The sequence below is a fragment of the Panthera uncia genome, chromosome B1 (genome assembly GCF_023721935.1).
Source record: "Panthera uncia isolate 11264 chromosome B1, Puncia_PCG_1.0, whole genome shotgun sequence".
Classification (NCBI taxonomy): domain Eukaryota; kingdom Metazoa; phylum Chordata; class Mammalia; order Carnivora; family Felidae; genus Panthera; species Panthera uncia.
This window is the reverse complement of record NC_064811.1, coordinates 156,195,412-156,205,916: the sequence shown is the minus strand read 5'-3', so window position 1 is coordinate 156,205,916 and position 10,505 is coordinate 156,195,412. Positions and strand designations below refer to the sequence as shown.

At 39.9% G+C, this 10,505-nt stretch overlaps 1 protein-coding gene across 1 annotated transcript in view; it reads right to left on the bottom strand.

Moving 5' to 3' along the window:
* Positions 1-4,058: 4,058 nt before the first annotated feature.
* KCNU1 (potassium calcium-activated channel subfamily U member 1) overlaps positions 4,059-10,505 on the bottom strand; it is a 153,305-nt gene continuing 146,858 nt past the window's right edge. The window contains exons 25-27 of the mRNA XM_049631405.1: positions 9,073-9,264; positions 7,165-7,298; positions 4,059-4,678 (exon numbers count right to left, since the gene is read on the bottom strand). Of these exons, the coding sequence (XP_049487362.1) occupies positions 4,267-4,678; positions 7,165-7,298; positions 9,073-9,264 (738 nt within the window). The 3' untranslated portion in view covers positions 4,059-4,266. The remainder of the gene's footprint in view (positions 4,679-7,164; positions 7,299-9,072; positions 9,265-10,505) is intronic.

Genomic DNA, 10,505 nt, shown 5'->3' with positions numbered 1-10,505 from the left:
TTTTTTTATTTTATTAAAATTTTTTTTAATGTTTATTTATTTCTGAGACAGAGAGAGACAGAGCATGAGTAGGGGAGGGGCAGAAAGAGAGGGATACACAGAATCCGAAGCAGGCTCCAGGCTCTGAGCTGTCAGCACAGAACCCGAGGTGGGGCTCGAACTCACTGTGAGATCATGACCCGGGCTGAAGTTGGACGCTTAACCGACTGAGCCACCCAGGCGCCCCAAGAATTAATATTGTTAAAATGTCTGTACTACCCAAAGTAATCTCCAGATTTAATGCAATCCCTATCAAAGTACCAACAGCATTTTTTCACAGAAGTAGAACAAACACTAAAATTTGTATGGAACCACAAAAGACCCTGAATAGCCAAAGCAATCTTGAGAAAGAAGAACAAAACTGAAGGTATCACCATCCCAGATTTCAACATATACTACAAAGCTACAATATCAAAACAGCATGGTACTGGCAAAAAATAGACAAATGGATCAAAGGAACAAAATAGAGAGCCCAGAAATAAACCCACACTTATGTGGTCAATCTATGATAAAATATAATGACAACACATCATTTTTACAATTTTTTAGAACTGGTAAAGAGCTTCTCATTTATGGGGGAAAAAGTCCCTTCAATAAATGATGGTGGGAAAACTGGACACCTACATGCAAAAGAATGAAACTGAAACACTTTATTTTACCATACACAAAAATAAATTCAAAATGAACTAAAGACCAAATGTGAGACATGAAACCATAAAGCTCCTAGAAGAAAACACAGGCAATTTCTTTGATACTGGTCATAACATCTTTCTAGATATGTCTCCTCAGGCAAGGAAAACAAAAACAAAAGTAAACTATTAAGACTACATCAAAATAAAAATTTTAGGCACAGTGAAGGAAATCATCAACAAAACAAAAAGGCAACCTACTGCATAGAAGAATATTTGCAAATGACATATCTGATAAAAAGGGCTAATATTCAAAATATATAAGCTACGCAGCTCATCCCCCCCAAACCCAAAATAATCCAACTAAAAACTGGGCAGAGGACCTGAATAGGCATTTTCACAAAAACATACAGATGGCCGACACACAAAAAGATGCTCAACATCAGTAATCATCAAGGAAATGCAAATAAAAACCACAATGAGATATCTCCTCACACCAGTGAGAATTATTATTTTGAAAAAGAAATAACAAGTGTTAGTAAAGATGTGGAGAAAAAGGAACCCTCTTCCACTGTTGGTAGGAATGGAAATCAGTGAAGCCACTATGGAAAATAGTATAGAGGTTCCTCAACACATTAAAAATAGAAATACTCTATCATCCAGTAATTCCACTACTGGATATTTACCCAAAGAAAACCATAACACCAATTCAAAAAGGTATATGTACCCTTATATTTATTGCAGCACTTTTTAAATAGCCAAGATGTGAAAACAACCTAGGTGACCATCAATAGATGAATGAATAAAGAAGGTATGTTATATATGTGTACAAACATGCACACACACACACACACACATGCACACACACACTGGAATATTACTCAGCCACAAAAAAAAGAATGAGATCTTGCCATTTGTGACAAGACGGATGGACCTAGAGAGTATTATGCTAAGTGAAAATAAGTCAAAGACAAATACTGTATGATTTCACTTATATTGGAATCTGAAAAAACAAAACAAATGAACCAAGTAGAAACAACCCATAAATACAGAGAACAAATTGGTGGTTGCCATAAGGGAGAGGGAGGAAAAAGGGGTGAAAGTGAGTGGAAGGTACAGGCTTCCAGTTATAAAATGAGTAAGTCATGAGGATAAGAGGTACAGCATAGGGAATATAGACAACGGTATTGTGGTAGTGTTGTGTGGTGACACATGGAAGCCACATTTGTGGGTGAGCATAGAATAGTATTTAGAGTTGTTGAACTACTATGAAATACACCTGTATTGTAATATTGTGTGTCAACCATACTTCAGTGAAATAAAGGTCTGAATAATCATTATCAATTAAGAATCTACTATATTGCTAGAGGATCTAGTGTCATGATTTGTATTAAAATGTTGCCATTTATAAGTAAAAGGTTTTGTTCTAGAGCTATGGAAGCACTTTGCACAGGAGTCTAGGGGTATTCTGACAATTTTATTTATCAAGACTGGCAGTAACAACACTCAAATGTTGGCTGTAGTGCATATACCTCAATGTTTCTTTAGCCATATTTCTGGTAATTGTTCCCCTAAAACACTAAAAAATAAAGAGTTTCTCATTCTAAATTCTCTGCTGTGTTGGAAATGAGCTCATTTGTGGGATCAGCTTTGACTCTGGAGAAGTGAGATTCAGATGCTGAACAGATTGGTTGATAATGTGTAGAGCAGATTTGTGGATTTTAAATATGCATAGGACTAATCTATACTTTTCTTTCTCAGCAATATTTTTTCCTACCAAATCTATGTGTAAAAGATCCTGCAGAGAATGGGGAGAAGGAATGATCCTGCCTTTGCAGTAGATGTTTGGTGCAGTGTCTTCCCAGACCATGAACCATTTTCCCTTTCATCCCTGAGAAAATTCCTTCATTGGAGATGCCCTGCTGCTCAGCCATTGATAGCTGTGGTTGAGTGGCCAAAGCTGAACCCATTACATACTGTCTTTCAGAAATTAGGATTTGAGAGACAGAGACAGGCCAGTTAAATCTCTGATGCACCTACAACTCTTATCTATAAATGTGGAATTGCAAGAAAATATACTTTGCCACGTGTAATGAAAGGCAACAAAAAAAGCCAGTCTGTAAAAAGTGAAGGTAAAGATGACTCAGGTAAGCTTAAACAAGAAAAAAGAAAAGAAAAGAAAAGAAAAGGAAAGGAAAGGAAAGGAAAGAAAAGAAAAGAAAAGGAAAGGAAAGGAAAGGAAAGGAAAGGAAAGGAAAGGAAAGAAAAGGAAAGAAAAGAAAAGAAAAGAAAAGAAAAGAAAAGAAAAGAAAAGAAAAAGAATCTCCTTGGTCTCTGACAACTTTCCTTACAATTACTCCTTTTTTCCCCCACATAGACTGAGTTAATTTTATTACAAACTAAGTTTAACTAATATAAAATTTTATTTCCTGTGGATGAATGTTCTTTCTTTTTGGTTTGTTTCATTTCTTTGATTTGTGTGCTTGGATGCAGAATGTCTGCAAGTGCTGGAGTCAAATCAATTAGGTTCAAATGGTGATTTGATCACTTGCTAGCAAAGTATAATAATTTGGACGCACTCATACTAAAAATTTACTGGTTATCTGAAAGTTCAAATTTAACTGGGTATCTTTTCTTTGATATAGCAACCCTACTTGTGCCATAGCTGCTTCCTTTGTAAAGTGGAGGTACTAATACCAAATTAGCAAAGGGGTTAAGAATGTCAAGGATATCACAAACATCATTTAAAATAATATATCAGAAATACAGTTTATTATTTTCTTTCCTCTTCTCTTTTACCTGTGTTGTATCTGGAACACAAGAAGGTGTTACATACAAAGGTCATCGTTACGAGACCACCAAATGGGAGTAAATGGTTCATTTTGGAACATGGGGAAGTTTTGTATACTTTTTATGCAATGATGTCTTTATTCTCAGATTAGAGAATGTGGAAGGTCATGTATTTCTATCTGCATGATTGCACCTTGGCACCCTATCTCAGGATATGCTAATATTCATTCCTGTGCCAGGCATATACCTAGGTCCTAGTTACACACAAACTGGTTTCTGATTCAAACTGGTGTCTCCCCATCTGATCTTTCTCACCTCCTATGGACAGAGATGAAGAAAGAAAAAGCATGAGGAATAAAGAGAAGGAGAAAATATACTGGTTTACTATTGGCCTGCTTGAGGAAAAAGAATGTAAGATTCTTCATTTGAGGGCTCTTTTATTTCTTGTCTCCTGTGTCTAGGTCCTCATTGTTTTTATCTTGCTCACTTTTTATCCCCTGACTGGAGGAACCCAAGTCCTGAAGGGCCTCTTTAACACAGCTCATTCTAACATATTTTCTGTTCGAGGGACACAGAGAAAGGAAATTTTCTTACAGAGCATTCGTCATGTATTTCTTTATTTATCACTCCAGACCCAGTGGGATTGGATCAGACTTTTGCCTCTCCCCCGTGTGGACTTGCTCATCAACCACGAAGCAATGGGCACAAAAAAGGCATCTTTCCATTTTTATTTTCCTGTCCAAAGTCACCATCTCTGGAGATGCTTTACAAGTAGCAAGCTAAAGGCTTGTGGAGAATATCAACAGGCCTAGTTTGATTTTGAAGAGGCAGGGGCATTCTCCTCTGTGGTTTCCTTCATTTTTCCTTTCTCATTTTCTTTCACGGTTTCAGTTTCACCTAAATGTGGCTGGGGTGGCATTTTACTGCTGTGAGGTACGACGGTTTGCTTAGAACCACTAATGGAAATGGTTTTTGGCTGCAAATGATGAAGTGATGTAGTCAAAGGTGGTTTTGTAGTCTGGTTAACTGGGTCAACCATAGGAGAATCATTTATTTCTGTAACTGTCTCTGATGCCAGTGGCACCATGTTTATTATTTCATATGGACTCTGAGATGAAGTACCATCCATTTTGTAACAAGAAGTGCCATAAGGGATGGCACAAAACACAAGATCCGAGGGCAGTAGCTTAAAGTTATTGGGTGGCCGGGTAATCACAAACCTGTAAGAAAAGCCAAAGATGACTCCTGAGCCTCTCTGCAGCCAGGATGGCATGGCTACGGGTGATGGCCAAAACAAGGAAGTCTTTCTGCTGGGCCAGAGGAGGAAATGTTTTTGTTCTGCTTTGCCTCATTGGTTTCTGAGTAATAGTGAATACCCCTGGCACAGTATAACTGAAGCCTCAGACTAGGAATTAGGAGACTAACATTCACTTCTGCCTCTGAAACCAAGTGTCTCGGACCTTGGTTAGGCATGGCATCTCCCTTCTTTGGGCCTTGCTTTTTTCACCTCTTTAATGGGAGAGGGATAGGATGGAGGTGTGGACTGATTGATCTCTAATTGACTTTTGGACTCCAAGTTTCCCTGTTTTTAATACCCACTACACTAATAAACTCAGTTGGCACAATAGTGAGCACTTGGCCAAGTTTTATCAAAAGCAGATTACATACATTCCAGCTATTTCTATTCTGGCTTAGGCCTACCCTAATACTTACACCACCAACTTTCACACAGAATGTAGTGTGGCCAATGGAAAAAAAAAATAAACAAGTTTTATTGGAAATTTTGACGAGTAAGCAAATAGTGAATGTCAGTGAGTCTTAAAGAACACCCACAGCCTGGTCCTGTTTATAGGGCAGCAGGATGCCTTAGCACAGTAGCAGCTACATAGCAAATCCTCAATAAATGTGAGTTAAATGAATTACTACACGAGCATTCATGTCAGAACACTGAGGCAGAATAAGGCAGAATAACTTTTCATGTCTTTCATCCTGTATTTCTTCATCACTGCCCCAAATAGTCACCTCGAATTTCCTCAACGCCCATCTCAGTGCACCTCTGACCTCTTTTCACTGAACAATCTTCCCCTTTTTACCTTTCCTACTGAGTTCCCTGTGATATCTATAATAGTTCAAATAAGATCTACTATAGCCACATATTCCCTTTGAAACAGAAATATTCTTTCCTTCCAGAATGTCCTCTCAAAGAGGGGCTGCACATTTTCCCTATTACCATGTTCCATGGGTTTTCCAGAAGTATTGGAGCAAGGGCATGGAGTTCAGGCAGAGAAAGAGAGAAGCCAGCATCATTCATGCTTCCCAGTGCTGCTTCCAGAACATCACTGCTCCCCACCATCTTTGTGATGAATACTCTATAGCCAGATCACCATCCCTCTTGATTCATCAGTATCATCTATAGACCTCCATGTTTATTTCGGTCTCTTGCACTTGGGATACTTTTTCTTTCAAGCTCTAGGACCACTATCATTTCATGTGCCTGCAATGTTTATGTGGCTTACAACTCCAAGAGCTAGGCACCTTTCCACTACCCAAGAATCTTATCTCCAAACCACTTTCCTGAGCACATACTGGAAGTCATCATTTCTTGACATGTCCCACCTCTCAAATATCATGCTTCCAGAAATCACTATCTGGCTGTCACTTCCCATCATTCTGTCCCCTTTCATTCTTGGACTCTAAGTACATCCACTGTTTAACGTCATCAGGACTTTCAATCCTTTGTCCTTTCATTTTCAAGTTGGGTATTGCTTCTACAAACCTACAACCAAGTTCTTCTATTACTCTCAGTAGCTAACCTACACTTTTACCTCTTTCCCAACTCCCTGTAATACTTCCTCCATCTTTTCTCTCAGCAACGGCCATGGCTGTGCTTCACTGAGAGATCCTGGTGTTACATACAAATTCGTTTAAGCACATGGTATGGCAATGTTTGCCTTGGCACCCATTCTTTTCCTTCCTTTCTCTGATGAGCAGAAAGTTTTCTTTCCATTCAAGACTACTCCACTTTGAGGAAGTTGGTTTCTTTCTCCCTATGAACGAGAGCAAGGTTCTTTCTATCTTCTTCCACTCTATTGTTTTTAATTTCTCCTTGGAGAAATTAAAATGGACTGAATCCTGTCCATTCCCACTGTGAGAATCTTAGTTTGGACCTACATTATTGAACTGTCGGTAGACTGTACCCTCTCTTTTCTCCTTCTGCCTTCCACATACATTTCCTTTATGTTCTCCTATGCTGCTATCAAGTGGATCTTAGCTTCAACTGAAATATGAACATAACACTCCCACAATTTACACATACCAAGCCAAATGGGCTAGAAATGAGGCAGTCCATAAACATTTACCCAAGGAGCCCAGCAGAAAACAAGTAAATCTTTCCAGTGGCTTTTAGCTTTAAAAAGTTGCATAGAGATGGATGAGGGGTAAGTTACAAAAGAACCCTGATTTAAAATCTGGGTCTACATTTTAGCTGTCACTAGGGACACAGACACCATTCTCCTTACATAGTCAGTAGTAATTGTATCCCAATCATCAGTTCATTCATGTTATTCAGACCCATGCTTCCTTATTCCTACATCACTCTCTACTCCCCCTGGACCCTTCTTTGTAAGCATGGACCCTCAGCTCTGGACTTTTCTTTCACATAAAATAAAGTAGCTTTGGCTCCTATGCTTGGATAGATGGGTACCACTTTCCAAGGTAGCATACTCCCCTTTTTTCTTCCGGGTTGTTCTCCTCTTCATCTATCATGCGGTATAAGCCAAGGCACAGGATTCCAAAATTATCTAATGAGCCACAGAACACTTGCCCAAATGTCTTTCTTGGCTGGGGAGAAAAGAGAAAAACATGTGTCTGTTGGCACTTTAATTAAGCAATAACAAGCACTTACTGGAAAGTTATTATCTTTCTTTGCAGTAAAAGTTTGGAAGACCCAAAAGCCATTTCCTAATATCTTTTATGGTGGCATTGTCAAGTAGGAAATTAGGTTTATGAATAGTTTTGAGCCTCTAATCCCAGTGATTGTTTTTATCACTGTGGCCTTCCAGAGCCCCTCGTGGGTGTGGTGGAGCATGTTGTTATGCTAGTTTTTATTACTACCGCTGTTTTGGTAACCAGTAAGAAGTAACAATGAGTAACAGGTTGGGAAATTCAGTTTTCAAGCTATATAATGGGTTGGGATGTAAAGTGACCTCAAGAGGGTGTTTTTCTTATCCTACTCCCCAAATAGCACACAGTCCCGAGCCTTCCTCCTGACACTGTTCTCAGGCTATACCCAACAAGGGCATCATGAGACAACATGGTCAAAGTAACAGCAAGGGGATTCAGTGAAGTCACTTGAGAACAGTTCGTTTCATTATGTGATGCTATGGGGTAAAGAACAAAATGAAGACAAGATATAAGTGGAGAAAGGAAGGACAGGAGTGTTGACCAGTCCACTGTCAGCTCTGATAGTAACAGGCAGTTGCTGGCGGCAGTTATCCTGGGCTGATAGTCACTCGTAAGTCATTCCCAGGTGAGGAACCCAAGACCACAGAAATGCCAAGGACCAGACTATGCTAAGGGAACTTGGCAATGTTGTTTGCACCTGGAATTCAGATGTACAGAGCATGGGCTTTCCCTTTTTGGCAGTATCTATTAAGACATATCAAGTATAGACACCTGGAAGAAATTGCTTCTTGTGAAGGGGTTTCTCTTTCTACTGATGTCCTCTGAAAAAACGAAAAATATTTCCTTATAAATTCCTGCCCCTGCTAACTGGTGGGGAGCTCAATGTAATGTCAGTTAAAGCTAAACCAAAAGGCACTGATAAGTTGATTACTCATTCCCAGGCTAGACCCCAATCTGATCAACAAATACCCAGATGCCTCCCTGGAATCTTCCTTCATTAGCTTTTCCCCTTGCCATAATCTACTGCTCACCAGCTCAGTGGGCTAGGAAAATTCAAGCATTTCCCACTACTTAGCCCAATCAGAGTCTTAGACTCAAACACAGAATCCTTCTGCCTGATTTCAGCTGGCATGATCAGATTTCTTTATCAGCTCAGACATAGGAAGAGTGGGCAGACCCTGGGTCAGACTGCCTTGGAAGGAACCCTGCTTTTCCAGTGGGACAAAATGTGATCTCAGGTAAGTCCTTGTTTCTCTGGGTCTCAGCTTCTTGATCTGTTCAATGCAATTAATAACAATACCTACCATGTAAATCCTTGGACAGATTAAATAAACAACAATAACAAGAAAAACAAAGCAGACAGGCACAGAGAAAATGTTCAGTAAATATTAACTATTAGAGTTATTATTAATACCCTTGCTAAGGTACAAAGTTATTAGACCTCTCAGATGCTTCCTGCCGACTTGGATTTTTTATCTGGAAGATGGGCATGAAAACGACTGCCTTATATACCTTCTGCAATTGTTGTAAAAAATAAAGATAGCACATGAAAATGCACTGCAAATTATAAAATATGAGTATAAGGTTGTATTATTGCTCGTTATTATTTTTATGCTATAGGCTATCTAGGAACCCAAATAGCCTGAGTCATTTTCAGAAACCCAGAATGGTAAGGAAGGGGGAACCTTTATTAAGGTAGGAGTAGACTCACTTCAATGTTGGACAGAATGGTTTGGTTTAAGGACAGAAGCCCCAGCTTACACCGCGCTCTTCCAGACACAACCGAAGTGCAGCTGTGGATCAGCCCACAGAAACTCTTATCCAAAAATTGTTCCAGCTGGGAACTTATCCCTCCTGTCACCAGCATCTGAAGTAATTCCAGGACGTGATAATTGTAGAAGGCCTGGAAAGCAACGACAAAGCCACGTGCAAAGTCAGAAGAACCAGCATAGAAACTGTGGACGTGTATAGCCTTGGAAATTTAGGGGGGGTATCACTGTTTGAAATGGATCAAATGACACAAAACAGGGTCTCTCATTATCATTATTTTTATTTTTATTTTTTATCTTATTTTTGAGAGAGGGAAAGACAGAGCATGAGTGGGGGAGGGGCAGAGAGAGAGGGAGACACAGAATCCGAAACAGGCTCTAGGCTGCGAGCTGTCGGCACAGAGCCCGACGCGGGGCTCAAAGTCATGAACCTCGAGATCATGACCTGAGCCGAAGTTGGACGCTTAACGGACTGAGTCACCCAGGTGCCCCTCATTACCATTATTAAAATCAACTAAAAACTGGCAGTTCAGGTAGGGCACTGGGTTAGGCCAGGTGCAGAGTGACCCAGTTCTTGCTCCCTCAGGGCTTACACTGTAGCAGAAGAACAAAATGGGAAATGATACTGACACCAAGGATGTCTTCCAAAAATAGCAGAGGAGTATGTCAGGCCACAGATACCCTAATAATCATCAACAGACATTTAAAACTATGTATTTAATGAGACTTCCATAGATTCCTCCCTAGGGACTACTGACATGATTACTGTCATCTATAATTGAATCTTCTGGATGTGAATCTACTTATATTCCTTTTGATTGTGACCCACTTGAGGACAGGTATTGCCTTGGGCCTTACTGATATTTAGATCTCCCACAGTTCTTGTGTGGAGCTAGAACACAAAATTGTAAGGGTTGAATAAATGGATGGAATTTTTGGAATCTCTGGCATCAAAATAAAACCAAAGGAAGACATGTGGGACAACTGCTTATTTTGAAACCACCTGGAGTCCGAATAACTCTAGCTATTTTATTATTTTTAATTTGTTTTTAAGTTTACCTATTTTGGGGGAGAGAGAGAGAGAGAGAGACAGAGACAGAGAGAGGGAGAACACACGTGGGGTAGGGACAGAGAAAGAGGCAGAGAGACTTCCAAGCAGGTTCCATGCTGACACAGCACAGAGCCCAATGCAGGGCTCGAACTCACGAACCGTGAGATCATGACCTGAGCCGAAACCAAGAGTTTCGCAAACGCTTAACTGACTGAGCCACCCAGGGAGCCCCTGGCCCTAGCTATTTTCTTAAATTTCTTTTCCAAAGGATTCCTACCATATTCAGTGTAAACTGGCCATTGGCATACACGTAAAGAGCACTGG